This window comes from Curcuma longa, chromosome 5 (assembly GCF_044706935.1).
Source record: "Curcuma longa cultivar G26 ecotype Majalengka, Jawa Barat chromosome 5, ITB_CL_G26_1.1, whole genome shotgun sequence".
NCBI lineage: Eukaryota > Viridiplantae > Streptophyta > Magnoliopsida > Zingiberales > Zingiberaceae > Curcuma > Curcuma longa.
The window spans coordinates 4,138,229-4,158,937 of NC_133865.1; the positions used below are offsets into that span (position 1 = coordinate 4,138,229).

Genomic DNA, 20,709 nt, shown 5'->3' on the forward strand with positions numbered 1-20,709 from the left:
ATGTCGTATTCCTTCATGGATGAGCTGGCGCAGAGGACATGCCGTAGAAGATAGATTTGGAGAGAAAGAGAGAAAGAGAGAAAGGAGAGGATGGAACATGGGGGGAATGGGATGCCGGAAGACATGATGCCGAGCAACATGGACTCGGGGGGGTTGCTTGGGTTGGAGATTTCGCTGCATCCGCACCAACAGCAGATGCATCAGCAGCCAAAGCTTCATCATCAGCTGGCGCAGCAGCAAGCGCACCACATGCTTCATTTCCAGGCCGCCGGCGACGTGGCAGAGCATCGCCCATTAGGCCGTCGCGGTCCATACTTGTCCCCGTTCGCGCGGGACAAGCAGCAGCCCCCTGCGCAAACGCAACAGCAGCCGGTGTTGAGCTCCGAGGAGGAGCCCGGGTACGGCGAGGCTGAACCGGCGGACGACCCGGCGGCACGGCGGTCGCTGACTCAACAGCCGCCGGCGGCATCGCTGTGGCAGAGGATGAAGTGGACGGACAACATGGTGAGATTGCTCATCCAGGTGGTGTATCGCGTCGGCGACGACGGCGGCGGTGGAGCTGAGAGCGAGCAGCAGCAAGCGGTGGCGGGTAAGGGGAAGAGTAAGGCGGGGGCGGCGGCTGCGCTGCTGCAGAAGAAGGGGAAGTGGAAGTCAGTGTCTCGGGCGATGATGGAGAAAGGGTTTTCGGTGTCGCCGCAGCAGTGCGAGGACAAGTTCAACGACCTCAACAAACGATACAAGCGGGTGAACGATTTGCTCGGAAAGGGCACGGCCTGCCGCGTTGTGGAGAACCAGGCTCTGCTCGACACCATGGACCACCTCTCCCCGAAGGCCAAAGAGGAAGCGCGGAAGCTCCTCAATTCCAAGCACCTCTTCTTTCGCGAAATGTGCGCCTACCACCACGCCGGAGGCGGTGGCTCCTGCACAGCCGTGGCCAATGCACCGCTGCCACCGCCTCAGCAGGTGCCCCCGCCGCCGCATCAGGATCCTCAGCAGCGACAACTCTGTTTCCACCACCCTCAGGGAAGCCGCTCCGACGCGACGGGCGTGGTCGCTAGCCGAGCCATGACGGCGCCGACAGCCGCCGACGAAGAGGGGATGATGATGGGCGAGGAAGTGGACGACGACGACGACGTCGACAGCGAGGACGAGGACGACTTTGACGTCGAAGACTACGAGGACGACGAGGATTTGGGAGACGGCAATCACCACAAGTGCCGTCACCACCCGCAGAAGCACGACGAAGGGGAGGAGGACGAAGACAGTAAAGAATTCGTGGTGCCAGGAAAGAAGCAGAGGAGGGCGTCGTCCCAGATGTCGGCGTCGCCTCCGCTTTCCCTGACCCTCTCGTCGCAGTCCGGCACAATGCAGCAGCTGCGGACGGAGCTGATGGCGGCCATGCCGGCGACCGGTGGAGGCGAACAGCAGCAGAATCAACGGCAGTGGCTGCGGAAGAAGGCCGCGGAGTTGGAGGAGCAGCGGGTGGCGTTCCAGTGCCGCGCCTTCCAGCTCGAGCGGCAGCGCTTCAAGTGGCTCCGCTTCTGCACCAACAAAGAGCGCGAGATGGAGCGCACGAAGCTGGAAAACGAGCGCCTGTGCCTCGAGAACGACCGCATGCTGCTGCTTCTCCGCCAAAAGGAGCTCGAGCTGATACAAGACGGCTGCGGCACGGCCAATGCAGATCACCCTTCTTCCACCACCGCCTAAACAGACAGCAAGAACGAGCGATTAAAGAGGCTTCGTGCGTTTGTTGACGTTATCAAGCAATTAACGTGTACATAAATGATGATCTTCACAGCCGCTCATCAGCAAACGTTCTTCATCTTTAACTTGTTTATGTCATTCTTATCAATTAAAGCACATCCGAACACTTTGATTTTGTATTTAATTTGTGCAACGAATTTGTCTCCTTGCCTATTTTTTCACTGAACAAGTGCATGAGCAATATTTTGGATTTTATACGGATTTATGTCATTACATATATAAATTCATAAAATAATATCTAATTAATGATTATCGAGAATTTATGTAATTAGATGTGGATTTACATTTGTAGAATTCGTGGATCCATATCATTATTATTGATGAACTAATTATAGATTGAGTTTGTTATAAATAGAGCATGGTCCTCATATGATTAAATATTTTGATAGATTTCTTTGCTATCAATTAGTGATGAGATTACAATATCGTCATCATAATTTCTATGGAAATCGCGTCTTCTATTCTTCTTCTTTTGCAGGATCTGGATTTCATGGACGGTTCAGAGAGGATAGAGATTCCGCTATATTCAAGTCATATTTATTTAGTATTTAACTGCTATTGTAGATTTCAATATAACTAGATCAACATATTTTCTGAATTGTTGAATCGATTATATTTAAGAATTCAGGTTAGAAAAAGAATCCTTTCAAGTGGTATCAGAGGGAGAGATTGTTTTGTCGATTTCTATAATGATAATGTTATGATTTTCGTCGATTTCAATGTTTTAGGCTAGCTAGACATACAACAATCTTTTATTTGTCAAGAAAAGAGAGAAGAAACACCTAGGATATGTGCTAGTTTCCAATTCTTCGTGTTTTTCCATGAAGAATGATGAAAAACAATAATAATTTTTGATAACTATAACTCTTCATGAAAATTGCCACAAAATCCTAATTTACCAGCCATCAATCGATTCGGTTAGTCGACTGATACTCTACAAATTACGAACAAAACGGACCATAATTGATTGGGGAGCTTGATTAATGTTACCAATCGACTGTTGTTTAGTTGTTTAATCGACTGCATGGTTATAGTGCTTCCAGCAATCAACTACTAGTTATAGGGTTGGACATAGAGTTGATTTTATATTGATTAGCCGGCTCAACTATCGCCGTCAATCAACCATTGATTCAGAGCAATTGACTGTTGGCCTTGAAGTCTAATACATAATCGATTAGCTGGTTTGACTACAATCATTAGTTGACTGTTGATTTACAACAATTGATTGTTAATCTTGAAGTCGGGCACAAAATAATTTTTAATCAATTACGATGCTCGACTGTTTATTAATAGTCGATTGTCATTAGACATCAGTCGACTATTAAAACCAAATCTGTACATTTAAGGTATACCAATCGATTATTGTTGTTCAATTAAGGTTTCCTAAGATTTTCTTGAGTTTATCTACACATGTATATTACTAAATTGAACTAATGTGTCGATGTAAAAGAATATACCTTAGATACATTTAGTGCATTTTGTGTTGATAGGTGTATGTCAACCAACCGACCTAACAACTTGTCGAGCTGGTCAAATATCTCGACTTGTCAAACTGCTTGAGCACTAGAGTACCTGTGGACTCGGGAGCACTCAGGCACTCGAGTCTGAGTGCCTTGTTTGTTGGGTCGCTTGGAAGTCGAGGACTCGGGAGCACAAGCTTGAGTACGTGTGAGTCTTTACGTAGACTGAGACTTGTAGTAATAAACAGTTATAAAGGAGGTGTGTCTCTTGGACTCCTCTCCGTGATGTGTATCCCTTGGACTCCTCTCCATGAGGTGCATTCCCATCGACCTCTAGGACCTCTCTAGGAGGCCCTCAATGGGGGCATTGACCTCAAGGAGTTTTTCCAACGGCTGAGTCAATTCCCTCGTGCTCCTCCCTTGAGTGGTGCAATGTCGCCTCCATCTTAATCAACTCATCCTTTATCTCGGTCCCCATGACTGCGATGTTGGCCTTGTGAATGCAACCAACCCCAACCTCCACCGATCTATTTGCTAGACTGACAACGATTTATTTATTGGATTTGTTATGCCCTGGGAGTGTAATTCTCGTACACTAGGAGGCACCCCCACTTGATGATAGTATAATAAAAAAGACCTAAAAACTATATAATCAGAATAACTAAGAAATTCATCAAATTTATTTATTTATAGTATTTTTGTTATATATAGGAAAAATTATATCAGTAAAATAGCATATAAAACAAAACGAAAACACAATGAAATAAAAATAAACCAAACCAGGAATTAATCAGTCGAGATCTTTAAGCAACTCTATGTAAAGTTGAAATCAACTATAATATCAAAAGTGTTGGAATTGGACGATTAGTCATAGAAGTCAACTGTAGGGCTCTTGCAAGTGGGATAACTTCCCAAGACTACATATGAGCATGCGAGTTATTATCCCTGACATGAATAAGCAAGAGTGGGTAGTTTTTGGAGGAAATTTTTTCCTTCTCTTCAACATTATATATACATCCAGAGAAGGAGTATAATAAAGATATAAAAATAGAGAATGTTCGAGATGAGAATTTTAGCTCTAAAAAAAGAGTTGATTCATTGTATTCATCCTTAAGATGCTAGGCACAAACAACAAGGGACATCACTCTTTGTGAGTTTTACCTTTTTTCTTTTTGTGTTCCGAGAGAGCAACTGATCAATTTTTTTCAACATTTGCTATAAGAGCATGGTTGAATGCATGATTCTTGTTTGATAGACCATGTTTTAATGTTTGGCATATTCGTTTGTGAATGATATGCATTTTTTTTTCATATACGAGTGTTTTGTTCATGATGATTGCAAGGTTCAAATTCTGTATTATTGTTAGAATCAGACCTTGAGAAAGCTAATGAAGATTCCTTATAACATGTATTAGAAATCTAGAATGTTTCATTGCAAATTGATGCTCGGTTGATGAATTAAAATTCATCAAAGTTTTGATGAAGTGGATCAAACTTGGTAATTTAGGAGCCCATATTTTTTGTCTAGTAGTCGTTTTGAAAAATGGTTTGATACTATGTGCAGTGCTATAAATTCCCTTTCCAATGATATATCATTTGTAGAAAATCAATGTACAATGACCAAGTTGTGTGGTCTCGAAGTATACTTGTAGCCCCCGAGGCATAGCTAAGTTGGTTACGACGTAGCAGACTTGCAGAAGAGGGCAAGGGTTCGAATTCTGGCGAAGCCAGGCAATACCCTCCTGCGTCGTGACCAATTGCAGTTTCTCGATTTACCTCCTCACAGATGATCGTGGGGCCGACCGTGTGGGGCCGCTAAGGTGGCGGATTCCACCTTTTTGCAGAAGAAGTATACTTGTAAATCTGTTCGAAAGATCAAAAATAGAGGAGGGATGGAGGTTGAAGACGAAGTGTCTTCACAGTGATGGCGCATCAATCGACGATGTGTGTGAGTGTGTGAAGGTCATGAGTCGGGTTAGATTATTATTTTTATTGATTTTTCAGTATTTTTAAATTTTTTTGAATTGTTTATGTATTTTAAATTTAATTTTCATTGTGAAAATTAAGTTTAAATAAGGAAAAAAATATTTTTTTCTCGAGCTTGAAAATTTTGTAAAAAAATTTCTATGCCTATTGATTGCTTGTGTGTTCTTGTGTGTTGGTTCTATGCTTACCTCGAATGATTTTGAGCCAAATTTGATACTGATTTGTCAATTTTGTATTGACTTTATTGATTTCAATTTCAGATGGCTCGAATTATACACATTATGACTTATTGTGATGTATGATGAAATGAATTGAGGGAGGTTGTCCAAGGAATAGTGTACAACCCTTCTTATGGAGTAAGAGGGTATATTAAGAGGCTTGATAGGTTATTAGGAGGCTCGAGTATCAGGATTTTTCTATCATAGACAATTACTGGATTTGGACCTTGGTTTGATCACTTTTGAAACATCTCAACGAAGTAGCACACCACATATGGGGGCAATATGAGGGGTGCATCATATATGTGGAGTTGATCATAGAGTTTGTCATGTAAACCATACAACTAATGATGTACCACCTCCTTGTGAGGATTCCGATGAGATTGAGGAGGATCCCGAGCTGGATCCGAATGAGAGTTGTGATGAGCCTCAATATCCTATCACTCTTCAGGAGGATGTGGATGCCCATGAGGGGGATCCTAGAGAGTGTTGATCCTGAGACCATTGCCCATGATGAGCCTAGAGAGATAAGGATTACGTTAGCTACTATTGTACTAGTGTCAGTCCTAATAAGAGTAGTGATGATCTATCTTTTTTCCTAGAGTTGGGTGGATATTATGTGTTAATATCATGTTTATTATAAATGATTTATTCAATTTATTATAAATTTGATGTGTTGTGTATAATGTAATTGAACAATATTGTTGGTTAAATTTAATCGTACGAATGATGAGTGGAAACATAATTATCACTTGATTTTGTAAACCAAATCATATGGATTACATTGAATTGCTAAACAATGTATTTGTTTATATTAAATTATGGCTTCTAAGAATATCATAGCTGAGTTTAATAAATGAGAGAAATTGAATAAAGATAACTACATGACACCTCAATATGTAACATGTTCTGAGGAATAGGAAGTTCTTGAAGTTGTCAATCAAGTTATGGAAGAACTTGCATATGGTCCTACAACACAAATATGATCTTAATGCCTATAAGACATGGAAGAAGATGGACTTTACTGCTAAGAGAATCATAGTTAGTTTTATAAATGAGGACTTGGTTTGTGAGTATGAGTAATTTTCAATGACACATGCTTTCTGTGTTGCCCTTAGAGAGAAATACAGTTAAGTGAGCCTGAGCAAGCTTCAATAGCTACAAAAAGTGCTTGAATGTCATCATGGCCTAACACCTGAGGAAAATGATGAATATGATTCAGGAGCTAAAGGGTTTAGGGAGCAAGCTTCATGCCATGTTGAACTCAAGGTAGAGAGAATTGAATACACAAGGATCTTTGGGCAAGCTTTTGTAACCGAAGGCTCTATTGGTGCATCTAGATCCAAGAGTAAGAAAATTGGTTATAAAGGAAAGGAAAAAAGGAAAGGAGGTTGGTACTTTACTATTGTTGGGCTGGGCCTCAACAAGAAGAAATTCAAAGGGAAGAAGAATGAACAAAAACATAAAAGTAAGATGACTTGTTATAACTGTGACAAAAAAGCCACTTTATTCGGGAATATACCGAGCCGAAAAAAATAGATCTATACTTGTCTTCTATTTATGAGCATCATGTTGCTAATTCAATGTTGTGAATTGATTCCTATTCTTTATGGACTATAGATTCGGAAGCAACAAACTTAGTAGAGTACCATTGGGTACCAGCTGATAATAAATGGATATATGTGAGAAACAATACAAAGATTGAAGTCAAATGAGTAGGCACATCAAACTCAAGCTATGTAAGCGTACATTATTTCTACATGATGTCCTTTATGCTCCTGAAATTCGATAGAATTTTATTTCTGTTACATGTCTTCTTGAATTGGGATATTATTTGAACTTTTTCAATAGATGTGTGGAACTTTTTATTAATTCTATGTTGATTGAATATGATTTTTAACGAATGATTTTATGATTTTTGATATAGAACCGGATATTAATTATGGAATTGATGGTTGTTTTTCAAATATTGCTCTTTCTAGTGATGTTGGTATTAATGTTAAAGTTTGACATACTAGATTAGGACATATCAGACAAGAACAGATGAATAGATTAGGCAAAGAGGGCCTACTAGGTGCTCATGCTAAAATTAATTTGTCTGTATGCGAACATTATCTTTCTAGAAAAACAACTAGAAAACCATTTGATAAGGTTATTAAAGTTGAATCACCATTGCAATTAATCTATTCGGATATTTATGGTCCAATGAATGTGAAGACTAGACATGGAGCTTTCTATTTTATTACATTTATTGATGATTTCATATATTTCAGTCATATGTATTTGATTTCTTATAAATATGAAGCATTAGATCATTTTAAACATTATTTGAATACGATTGAGAATTAATTAGATCAAAATGTTAAAATCTTACTCACTGACTGTGAGGGTTAATATTTGTCTGATCAATTCAATATAATATATAATGATAAAAGAATAATCAGACAACTAACAATCAGAGGAATTCCATAGCAAAATGAGATTGTTGAAAGAAGAAATTGAACTCTTCTAGATATAGTTAGTTCTATGATGGCTCAAGATAATTTGTCAATTTTCTATTGGGGAGGTGCATTATTAGTAGCAACCTATATACTTAATCGAGTGTCTTCTAAATTTATTTTGTCTACCCCTTATGAACGTTGGACAAGCAGAGAATTAGATTCAAGTCATTTAAGACTTTGGGAGTTAGCTGCCGATATTTATAATAATACTCACAAATATAAACAATTAGGACCCAGGAGTAAATGGTGTATCTTTATAAAGTATTCTTATACCTCTAAGGGTTATATTTTCATTGGTGAGCAACAAGATAGAATCATTTCCGAAATAGAGTTGAGAGATTCAGTTTTTCTCGAAACTCTCTAGTGAGAGGTGACGTCGATAAAATTATTCCTTTATTTACAATAGAGGAGGAGAAGAATGATACTTTATCAACAAACAAGGTATCACAAAGATGTTTGAGTCTAGTCAACCTAGTGAGAATGATTTGCCAGTTAATGAGTTGAAATCTCAACAGTCTAACCTACCAAAAAGTAGTCGTAAGATTATTCCTTAAAAATGTTTGACATTAAGAATGAGACTTTAATGGTTCTCCTAGTTGACAATGAAAATCTCAAACTATTGAAGATGTATTGAGATGCTCAGTTAGAGAAAAGTAAAAAGTTACAATGGTTGAAAAAATAGAGTCAATGAAAAATAACCATGTTTCAGAATTAGCTGATCTTCCTTCAGGCCAGAAGGCTATTGAAAATAAGTAGATTCTTAAAATTAAGAGAAAAATAGAAGGATTGATTGATAGATACAAAGTTTGTTTAGTTGCAAAATATTATATTATACCCAACGAGAGAGTATTGATTTTAAAGAGATATTTTCTCCTTTAATAAAATTTATGTCAATTTGTGTTATTTTGGCTATAGTAGTATTTTTTGATTTAGAATTATATCATATGGATGTAAAAATAGCTTGACAAGAAAATCTGCATGACACAACTAGAAGGTTACATTGCTGAATGCCAAGAGGGCAGAGTGTGTAGACTTAAAAAGTCTATTTATAGTCTAAAGTAAAAAATTATTTTAACTTATGGTTTTAAAATAATCAATGAAGATCATTGTGTCTACTTAAAAAAAAAGAAAAGTTTGTCATTTATCATTATATATTCATGATATGCGTTGTAAGTGACACAAAGTTTGTAATAGAAGTTAAAGCATGACTTTCATCACAATTTGACATAATTTGGGAAAAGTTATGTACATCTTAAGAGTAAAAATCATAAGAGATTGATCAAAAAGATTTTTAAGTTTGTCACAAGAGACATATATAAATACTAAGATCCTACAACACTTCAATATGTCAAATTGTAATATTGAACAAAATATTCTGTTTTGAGCAAGAGTATGTGTCCCAAGACTCTTGAGAAAATAACTCAGATGAAAAAAAGATCATATGTCAATGTCATTGGTAGTTTAATGTACATTATGTTATGCACACATCTTGATATTAACTATATTGTTTGCTTAGTTAGTCATTTTTAGTCAAATCCAAGATTAAGATGCTGGAAAGTGATGAAGAGGATATTCAAATATCTTATAGAGACAACATATTATTATCTTTATTTTCAAGGATCTGATATAAGCATGAAATGCTATACAGATGTTGATTGGGCTGAGAACCTTAACAAAAGAAAATCCACATCTAGCTATGCTTTCTTATTGAATGGTAGAGTTATCTTATGGAACAACAAGAAGCAAGCTTGTATAACATTGTCAACAATGAAAGTTGAGTATATGACTTGTTCAATGGTTGTGCAAAAATCTACCTGGTTAAGATGGTTCTTAAAAAATCTAAAGATTGATGAGGATAGTGAGAGTCCTGCTACAATTTACTGTGACAATCAAGCTATCATAATTTTTTCTAAGGATCCTAAATATCATAGCAAGGGCAAACACATATCTATTGAGTATAATTTTGTAAGGGATATAGTTGATAAGAAAAAAATAGTTCTTGAGTATATCCCCCTATACGTGCTATGTTTATTGATTCTTTTATTAAGTCACTGACTAAAGAGTCATTCAAAGGGCATGTGAAGTTTTTGGAACTTCGTAGAATGTAATGTATTGTAAAGATAATCAAATATTGTAAGATTTTGATTGTGGAATGTCAAGATTTGTTTAGTGTATATGTCATTATTAAAATTTAGATAAAGTCTCGGTGAGCATGTTGACGAATTGAGATGATTCCGTCACATGAACAATCATCTCTATTTATTAAGTGTAAATAGAGGTAAGACTATTGCTTATGGGACAATTAATAAAGCAGTTGTGAATGGAGACGTATATGTAAGTTTGGGTCGCCTTGACAGTAGTATCAAGATAAGATCATTTATAAATTGATAATGATCAGAGTAAATGTATCCATCATTTACTAAACATATTAGAAGCTAGATCAGAATTCATGAGTTAAATTCAGGATTAGACATTGGGTATGTTTAAATCAAAATCTGTACGATGTTAAATTTGTGAAAAACATGCACTCTTTATTAGTAAAGAGAATAACATCTAAGCATATGATTCATACCATATGTGCTATAGTGACAATAAAGATATCAGGATAATATATCTCTGCTTCTCTTCTAGGTGAGACTATTGAGATTATAAGATAATCTCCAATTTACCCTCAATGACTTTTTAGTTGTATATTTGAAGTTTTAATTAGTTTGCTACTTTAGAATGTATCCTAATAATTATGGATGATTTGGTTTATAGGGCATGATTAAGAAAGTGACTAATTAAAATAAATAGATTCTAACTAAAAATGAAGATTAAAATTGATTTATATTTTTTATATTTATTCATTGGTCGACCAATTACATTTTTAGTTTAGAACTACAAATGTGATTGTGATTAATTGTAATGATTAAAGATATTAAACATGTTCATGACATAATAGTTATTATAAGAGATTAGAGATATTAATATTGATATAAATGATTTAATCTAAGGTAAATGCAAGATGCTAAAGTTTTCAATTTGTTTTGAAGAGTAGCTATGTAAAGTATGATAATTTTTTTTAGCATTAATCGCTCAGTATGCTTGTTGTCACACGAACTATTTTTTTTAAAATAAATATAAATCGAATGTTTATATTTGGTCTTTGTAGCTTGACTTGAACAAGTAGGAGATGTTGGAATTGGACAATTAGTCATCCAAGTCAACTGCAAGTCTCTTGCATGTGGGATGACTTCCCAAGACTACACGTAGGCATTGAAGTTATTATCCCTGACATGAATAGGCAAGAGTGGGTAGTTTTTGGAGGAAGTCTTTTCCTTCCCTTCAACATTATAATATGTCTAGAGAAGTAGTATAATAAAGATACAAAAAAATAGAGAATGTCTAAGACAAGAGGATTTTGGCTTGTGAAAAAAGGGTTGATTCGTTGTAATCATCCTTGGGACGCCAGACACAAACAACAAGAAGGGGCATCATTCTTTGTGAGTTTTATTTTTTTTTCTTTTTGTGTTCCAAAGAACCACTGATCAAGTTTTTTTTCAACAAAAAGTGGGTACCTGCCTACAAAATTGGAGGCCAAAGGAAGCAAACAGTAAGCATAAATGGCTAAGTGAGTAATCAGAATAGATGTGTATGAATTTAATTTTTTTAAGAAGTCAAGGAAGTAAAATAGTTCACAATTTCTTATTACAACTTTAAGTTCTTTTTAGAGTTCTCCATTTATAAATAAATGTATATCTATAATTATGTAGCATCTTTATATTGAAATTTAGAATTTCAACTTTATCATTATTTATCAGCATCAATTAAGATAAGTTCTCCATTGTTAATATTCAATTAACAAATATACCGATCATCAACGATATATGATCACATGGATAAATATTACAAATTAGGTGAGTATTAGCATAAACCAAGGCTATAAATCTGATAAATCAACTAAGAAGCGAATCATTAGAGTCAATATCCTTATAGTGTAATAATGTTATACGTCATCTAATGTACGAGTTAAAGTCCTCACCCATGGACTACAATAATAAAGCATCGTCGTGTAAATAAATACTAACTGCAAGCTACTCACGCCACCATAACTCATGTGCGCGATCAAATACTTTAGTATAAGGCTAGGTTTAGAGTTTTTCCCGCGACCCACACGGATTGACCTGTGGTGGGTTTGGATTGGCCCGTAGGTTGAGAATTTTTTTTATTTCTAAAAGTTAAAATTAAAATGAAAAACTTAATGGGCTCATGAGCTTGACCCGCCTAAACCACAATCCAAATTTAAAATTTTTCAACATTTTCTATGTTTTTTATTTTTCGTAGGTTGGCCTACTTAACTCGCAACCCGTCTTGAGTTGGGTTGGATTGAAGATTTTCCAACCTAATAGGATGGTGGATTGTCTCATCCCGCCCTGCTCCGTCATATGTGTTGAGTTGCAAGGGTGCAAACATAGTCTCACATCTAAAGTACATGAAAAAGATCATGGGGTTAAAAGGATGGAAAGTATCTCCATTGGTATGAGGCCTTTTGGGGAGAGCCCAAGAACAAAGCCATGAGGGCTTAGGAAAGTGGACAAAATCATACCATTGTGGAGATATTTTAATTCCATCGATTTTAACAAGTAGTATCAGAGCGAGACCGCTCTTCACCGGATTAACCGCCGGATGAGCCATGATCCAGATCTAACCATATGGTTTGAACCTTAAACAAAGGAAGTGAGTGCTCCCGTGTCTGAATCAAGAGAACCAGACACCAAGTGAGAAGTCCTAGTAGGTCGGGTGGACCGAGGGGTAAAAAGTCCTAGTTGCGACTAGGTGGGAAGAAGTCCTAGTAGGTCGGGTAGACCGAGGGGCAAAAAGTCCTAGCTGCGGCTAGGTGGGAAGTCCTAGTAGGTCGGGTGGACCGAGGGGCAAAAAGTCCTAGTTGTGACTATGTGGGAAGTCCTAGTAGGTCGGGTGGACCGAGGGACAAAAAGTCCTAACTGCGGCTAGGTGGGAAGTCCTAGTAGGTCGGATGAACCGAGGGACAAAAAGTCCTGGTGGGTCGAGGATTCAGACATCAAAACGACGTTAGGGGGGCCTGTGGTCCTTTGTTTGAGGTGGGATTGTTGTGTTACAAGGGTGCAAATATAGTCCCACATCTAAAGTACATGGAAAAGATTATGGGGTTAAAAGGATGGAAAGTATCTCCATTGATACGAGATCTTTTGGGGAGAGCCCAAGAACAAAGTCATGAGAGCTTAGATCTAAAGTGGACAATATCATACCATTGTGGAAATATTTTGATTATATCGGTTTTAACAATATGATGGGTTTCTGACAAACCGATTCACCAAGCCACGGATTGACCCGTTGGACAGTAATATATATACAAGTAAAATATGAAAATGACTCAGAAAACTCAAAAAATATTCCATAACGGTAGTAACACAAAATTATAATAAATTACTAAAGTTCAAATTTGACGGATCTAATTGTAATCTTACAAACTATATCGATATCTTCCCATTTCCTATACGAGACCTACTACTATCGATTAATAATTTCTATTTAACTAACCTAATAAAATAAAATTTATATTTTACAACTCTCCTTCGATTAACGGAACAAGGAATTGTAACTGAAATAAGAAGAAATTGCCTATGTAGGAGAAATCCGTAACTAATGTTGCTTGAAATAAATGAAAGAAGAAAGGAAAAATCTACTCCTCTTGTTGCTGTGGTTGGACAAAGGGAAAAAAAGGCTGCTCGCTTCTTCAATTCGTTAGCAACCTCGGCTAGCTCTGGTGAGCTCGACAACGACACAAAGGGAGAAGGAAAGGCACAAACGGCTGCTCTTGTTGCTGGAAAAGGGAGCCGGAATAAGGAAGCATCTATTGCTGCTGTTCGAGAGGAAGAAAGGCGGCAAGGTGTTGCTCCTTGCTGTTGCTCTTGAGAAGAGGAGAGGGTGGCTGAATTTTTTTTTCCGTTGGAGAAGAGGAAATGGGGGAGAGGAAGAAGTAGAAGAAATAAGAGAGGACGGATGGACGGAGGCACTACGGTGGCGTACGGCGGGACTACTGCGTAGCGGAGAGGAAAAGTGAAAAGAGAAGTTTTTTTTTTTTTCAAAAATATCATATTTCATTTTAAATCAATTTAAATCATTAATTTATTTGATCAGATCAAATCAATTTCAATTTAGTTCAAAATCAATTCGATATTTACTTCATTTTTGGTATCACATAATTATAAACTTGAACCTATCTATTAGATCCCTTATTGGATTTAGTTCAAACTCAATTTCAATATTTACTTCATTCTTGATATCACATAATTACAAACTTGGATCTATCTATTAGATCCCTTATTAGATTTAGTTCGAACTCAATTAGATATTTACTTCATTTTTGGTATCACATAATTACAAACTTGGATCTATTTATTTCCCATATTGGATTTAGTTCGAACTCAATTCGATATTTACTTCATTTTTGGTATCACATAATTATAAACTTAGATCTATCTATTAAATTCCTTATTGGATTTAGTTCGAACTCAATTTCGATATTTACTTTATTCTTGATATCACATAATTACAAACTTGGATTATCTATTAAATCCCTCATTGGATTTAGTTCGAACTCAATTCGGTATTGACTTCATTTTTTGTATCACATAATTACAAACTTGGATCTATTTATTAGATCCCATATTGGATTTAATTCGAACTCAATTCGATGTTGACTTCATTCTTGATATCACATAATTACAAACTTGGATCTATCTATTAGATCCCTTATTGGATTTAGTTCAAACTCAATTTCGATATTTACTTCATTCTTGGTATCACATAATTACAAACTTGGATATATCCATTAGATCCCTTATTGGATTTAGTTCAAACTCAATTCGATATTTACTTCATTCTTGGTATCACATAATTACAAACTTGGATATATCTATTAGATCCCTTATTGGATTTAGTTCGAACTCAATTTCGATTTAGTTCGAACTCAATTCGATATTTACTTCATTCTTGGTATCACATAATTACAAATTTGGATCTATTTATTAGATTTAGTTCGAACTCAATTCGATATTTACTTCATTCTCGGTATCACATAATTACAAACTTGGATCTATCTATTAGATCCCTTAATTGGATTGTTGGCGAACTCAGACCTTGAAGTTAATGACGGGTCTGCCTTGCCAATAATGGGCTCTAACAAATTCAAAGCATTTTGTGAAAGTGCGTACAAGACAAAGATTGACAAGGGCCTCAAAAGCTTGTCTTAAGGAATCACTTTTGGAATTTATGTGCAACTCAATAAGCTCCTGAGGCAGGAAACAACAGCAAGGTGAATGAAATGATCTTGACAACCTACCACTCTTGTAGAACATATGTTACATTTTTGACAATGCTTTTCACACTTTATATTGTTACACCAAATTATGGATTGTTGGGATATCTTTTCTTTCTCTTGGTTTGGATAACTGCAAGATACTTTACGGAACAGACAAAAATTAGATTTTGGTTTCCTTTAAAAGGCTATTCGGCAATGGTTTTATTTTTGCCTACAACTTGAGCATTTCTACTGTCTTAGCATCTGAGTGTCTGAAGTGGTCAATCTGTGTCCTCAGTTGGATTTTAATCATGAAACTTCTTTATTGGAGAATGTCCAGAGTTGATAATCGTTAGTGATATGGGTCAACACCTTGACCTCCTTTCCTATTTGACCGATTTACTTCCTTGGGGTCCAAATTAGGTAGATTCTTCACGTCCACTCCGGTGAGCTATTTTAAAATTGGCACGCCAATGACTCCTATCCTCTTGCACCAGAATGGGTCCTTCACTCGGACGGATCCCTCATCTGAATTGGTCCTTCGCCAGTTGATACGGGTCGCCATCACTCTCCTTGACTGCACGACTGTAACTCTCCCTTCATGTCCAAATCCAATAGAGCTTCTTCTAATTCCTTGCATCTGAGCGGGTCTCCTGCTGCACATCAACATTAGTCAGTGGGGGTTGGCGTAGTTATCATGACCCATCTGACGGTCAACGTAAGCGAGGAGTTGATCAACGCGAACTGAAACAGAAGATGTTACCTTCTCAAGAGAGAAGGGCTTGAGAGAGGACAAGTTGAATGGATCAACTTAGTAAAAGAGAAGCACTTTAAGCAGTATCAATTACCTTCTCTTGCTGCACATACCCTCCTATATATACTGGTGAGATAAGCTTCCTTACAGGCTGCCATGTGTGTCATTAAGTGTCAAAGGCATCGACATGTAATCTCATCACCACCTACTGTCAGAGGCATGGTTCTACACAAAGGACACGTGTAGGTATGGGCCCAAGGTTGACTTCTCCTCTCAAAGCTTGAGGTCTTTGCATGCCCACATCAACCTTCCCTTTGACAACTCCTACCAAACTCATGCTTAAACCATCATTGCTCTTGTCAAACCCATGCTTAAAACATCACCAACAAGAATAACTAGATTTAGGGATCATCAGGGTTGGGGGTCTAAGAGAGATATTCTCAAGCAGAGATATTCTCGTGGCCCAGACTGACATATAAAGAATATTTTTGAACAGGGATGCTCCTGCATGATTAGTTAGTAGTGAAATAGTAAGGTAACAAATTTAGGCAATCTTTCTAGGGGGTTCTCTGATGGGTATATTCTTAGATGGGTAAACTGCAACATATTTCCCTAGCGGAGAGGTAAGTAAGCTGCAATATCTTTCCGAGATGTTCCAGCACGGGAATGTTCCCAAGCCGCAATGTCTTTTGGGGATGTTCCTACACAAGGATGTTCCCAAGCTGCCACGACTTTTCAAGGATTGTCTTCTGGTTCATCCTCCTGTCTGTCTGGTCACGTTTCTGGTTGGCACGTGTAGACTTGTTCTGGTATGTATGATCGGGCAACGGGAATCGCGAGGTAATGATCATGCCTCCCCCATTTAGCCTGGTTGAGGATTAAATGACAAGGTCTAGCTGTAGACATGTGGGTGGACACCTCCACTTGATATCTATCAGATACAATTAAAATTATGAGTCAAAGAGATCTGACTCAAGAGGGATATTGCCAAGTAGGGAGGTTCCCGTGACTCAAGTGGGGTATATAAAAAACATTCCTAAATAGGGATGCTCCTATGTGCTAGCTGGCTTCTAGGGATGATAAGAATATCAAAGTACTAGAACACCAACACCTATCCAGGCTCGCTAATTCAGACCCACTTGGGGAGAGGAGCTTGATAAACTCGTATTATCATGATACGATATCAAACAATATTACTGAATCCTTCTGCACTAATATAGTATAGGGAATGGCTCAGATCATCTTTCACAAGGAATGTAGTAGATGATGATAAATCTTAGGATCGAGTTTTTTTGTGAATGATTTTGAGGTTTGAATTTTAAGCTATAAATGTTAAAGATGAGTAATGAAAGACAACCTATCTGATCTAAACTATGATTGCAATGAGATAAAGAAGCACAAAACTATTAGTGAAATTTGAACATTTAACTAAACCTAATACCTACTTGCATAAAATATAACTCAAACAACCTACACTATCATTACAATTCAATTCCTGGAATTTGAAGAAGACAAAAAACTGAACCTAACTGGATCTATGAAATTAAGGAAACTATACCACAAAGGCAAACTAACTCATGCAATTGAAAAACAAGAAACCTAAATATAACTAATCTACTAATCCGAATAAAACAAGGATGAACAGGAGCATCAAAAAACATATAACTGTTGATTAACTAACCAAAACAAACTCAATTTCAATTTCAAATGCATGAAGGAATTGAACTGAATATATTCAACAGTCAGATCAAATGGGAAGGATCTACACATTAACAATGAAGAATTTGATGGATCAAAACAAGCTTACAAATCAAGCTAAGGTATTCCCTAAGCTTGTATCAATTAGTAGAGGAAGATTGCAATCTAGGTCGGGATGGAGATGGATAAGATACTGGAGGTGCTATAGATGAATCAGAGATGGCCGAAATAAGGGAATTCTCTTAACTTTCGATTGTGGTTTGCAGTGTGGATCGCCAGAGGTAGATGAGATGGTGATGAACCGATGAAGAAGAGAATCCTCTTAACCTCCTCAGAGGACTAATTATTGTTGCTTTCTAGTGATGAGAATCCCCAAGCTCTGGTTGAAGAAGAAGAATCCTCAACGGATGAAGTGTGGCTAGAGATATGAGAAGGAACCTCGGCTGATGGCTACAACATATGGAAATGGTCGATGACTCCCATAGGGAAGGGAAATCCCCTTAATCGCCGATGGTGGATGGAGCTCTGGTGGCCAACGACAATGGAGGAAGCAGAAGCTCTGTTCGCACCCTCCCCTATGTTCTTGCATATTTTGATCAAAATCACAATTTCTTTTTAATGTAGCATTCTCCTTTGAATCTCATCCATTTGATCATCTCAGATCTAAACAAAGGTCCCAATCAACCCAGATCTGATCCAAGGCTTGAGATAATTCCAGTTCTGATCTAAGGGCTTAGATCTAAATCAAGGGTGATGATCCACTCTCTTTTTGCCTTAGATGGACCAAATCATGATAGATGGACAGTCTAGATTGGTTCTTCTCCTTTAGCCCTTGCTTTGAGTTCAACTTAGTTTGATTTGACTCGAGTCCATGATCCCTTGATCATCTACAAAAATCATATTCAAATAATTAGCATTAAGTATCATAAATATGAGATAATTTACATCAAAGTCCAAGAATGAATCCAACTCATGTAATATGATATAAATGTGAATTTAAGCCAACAAGAAGGTTCAAATCATGAATTTGGAAGCCAAAATACCATGATAAAATGATGATAATCAAAGCTTGCCCCTGTGAGATCGGGGAATGATAAGAATACCATAACACCAATATCAATCTAGACCCACTCGGAGAGAGGAGCTCGATCCCGTGAGGTTAGGAGATGATCAAAATATCAAATAAGAAACAATAAATGGAGGGACAAAGCAAATAATAGAGAGTTAAGCAAACTAAGCTTTGATCCCAAATTAACTCATGAACATATAAAGCAAAGAAGAACATTCGATTGGTAGAATATCAAAACAAGCCAATACTAAGAATGCAAGTCATCCCATGGAATTAAAAAAGATAGTGATCTGAACTAATTGAACAAACCTAATCTAATATCAGATACATGTCTAATCTGAACAAGGACCATCATGAAGCAACTACAATTAACTAAGTAAGCAAGGATGCAAATGAAAATGGCATAAATAGTGACTGGAAAACAACAAACCAAATTGACCTCAATTCATATTCGAATTAAATTGCATAAGGGAATTGAACCAAGCATATTCAATAGTAGTCAAATCAAATGGAAAGGATCTACACATCAACAATGAAGCAATTGATGGATCAAAACAAGCTTACAACTCAAAGTAAAGAATTTTCTAGCTCATATTAGTTGAATCTACAGTGAAGAAGAACTCTTTGATGCCCGCTATTGAAGATCCGATTTCTTATGCGGCAATGATGGCAATGAGTTGAAGACAAGGAAGTAAAATCTCTTGAACTTCGGCAAATGATAGTGGACGACCAGTTAAGAAGGGAATCCCCTTGACTTGAGCTAAACCCAAGTCTAGCCCTATTGTAAATAGCTCATCTAGTTCCAAGCATCATATTTAAATACGTGAACTCAGATATGAACTTGCTTAGTGATAAGCCCACAACTAGTGTCACGAATGAGCTTCAAATTAGAATTTATAATCGAAAACCCTTAGCTCACAAACAAATGTAATACAGGGGCCACGAGTCGTATTTTCCAAGGATTAGTAGAGAGTTTGTATGAATCAAACTAAGATGTCGTTCTTTTTGGGTTTTTTATATGAAATGGGGGGTTTTGGTGTTTTTCAACGTAAATGAAAATTAAATCAGAAAACAAATGAAAAATGTAATTTACTAATCTAAAAATGCAACTATTGCAATAAAGTATCAAAACAAACTGAAAATGCAATTCAACTCAATTCATGGAATTTGAAATTCAACTAATGTTTATGAATCGTAAATGCAATGATCAGAAATATAACAAGCTATTGGAATTAGTAACTAAAATGTAAACTGCATTGCAAATCAAATTAGACAAAAACTTAAGGAAATCAACAACTAGAACTAAGGGAAAGTTGACTAAGATAAAAATGGAATTATAAAGAAATCAACCTAGCTTACAAACACAAATGCAATCTAACTATCATATGCAATTAACTAACACATGAAACTAACCCTTAAGCTATCAAATGAACTGCTAGTTTATCAGATCAAAATACTGATACGGTGAACAGTATCTGATACCATACAGTCAACCCAATTCTGATATGAGAAACAATGATCGAACAAATGCAACAAATTCTAACAATTCAGAAATACTGATCAACAACCGTAGGTGATATGATAATCATTTAAACGTAAACTACAAATTAATCAAACAACTCAGAATCAAACTCTGTTCAGAAATGAAAGAAAAACAGCATAGCACAGAATTCAGATCTTCCCTTACAAACCAAATCCAATCTAGCCGTCACACTAGATCTGAGAAAACCATCAGAAATCCAGAAGAACAACACTCAATTCAAACTTGGATTCATCTGCAATCGGGTTGAATCAAAGGAAATAAAAAACCCTCGGAAACTCCTCAGAACAGAGCCGATCCAGATTAATTTCATCAGCTGGATTTCCTTCAAATCGTGATGAATTCAATGCTCAGGAACCTTCAATACTCTTCAGAGAACCCCTCTGAATGAACCGA

At 37.1% G+C, this 20,709-nt stretch overlaps 1 protein-coding gene across 1 annotated transcript; it reads left to right on the forward strand.

Annotated features, from left to right (window-relative positions):
* Positions 1 to 8: 8 nt before the first annotated feature.
* Positions 9 to 1,829, forward strand: LOC141829717 (uncharacterized). Its single transcript, XM_074717245.1, has one exon. The coding sequence runs from the start codon at positions 91 to 93 to the stop codon at positions 1,705 to 1,707; it is 1,617 nt and encodes a 538-aa protein (XP_074573346.1). The 5' UTR covers positions 9 to 90; the 3' UTR covers positions 1,708 to 1,829.
* The last annotated feature ends 18,880 nt before the right edge of the window (positions 1,830 to 20,709 follow it).

Coding starts and splice junctions, on each gene's coding strand:
- LOC141829717 (XM_074717245.1), top strand. CDS start 91: ATGGAACATGGGGGGAATGGGATGCCGGAAGACATGATGCCGAGCAAC.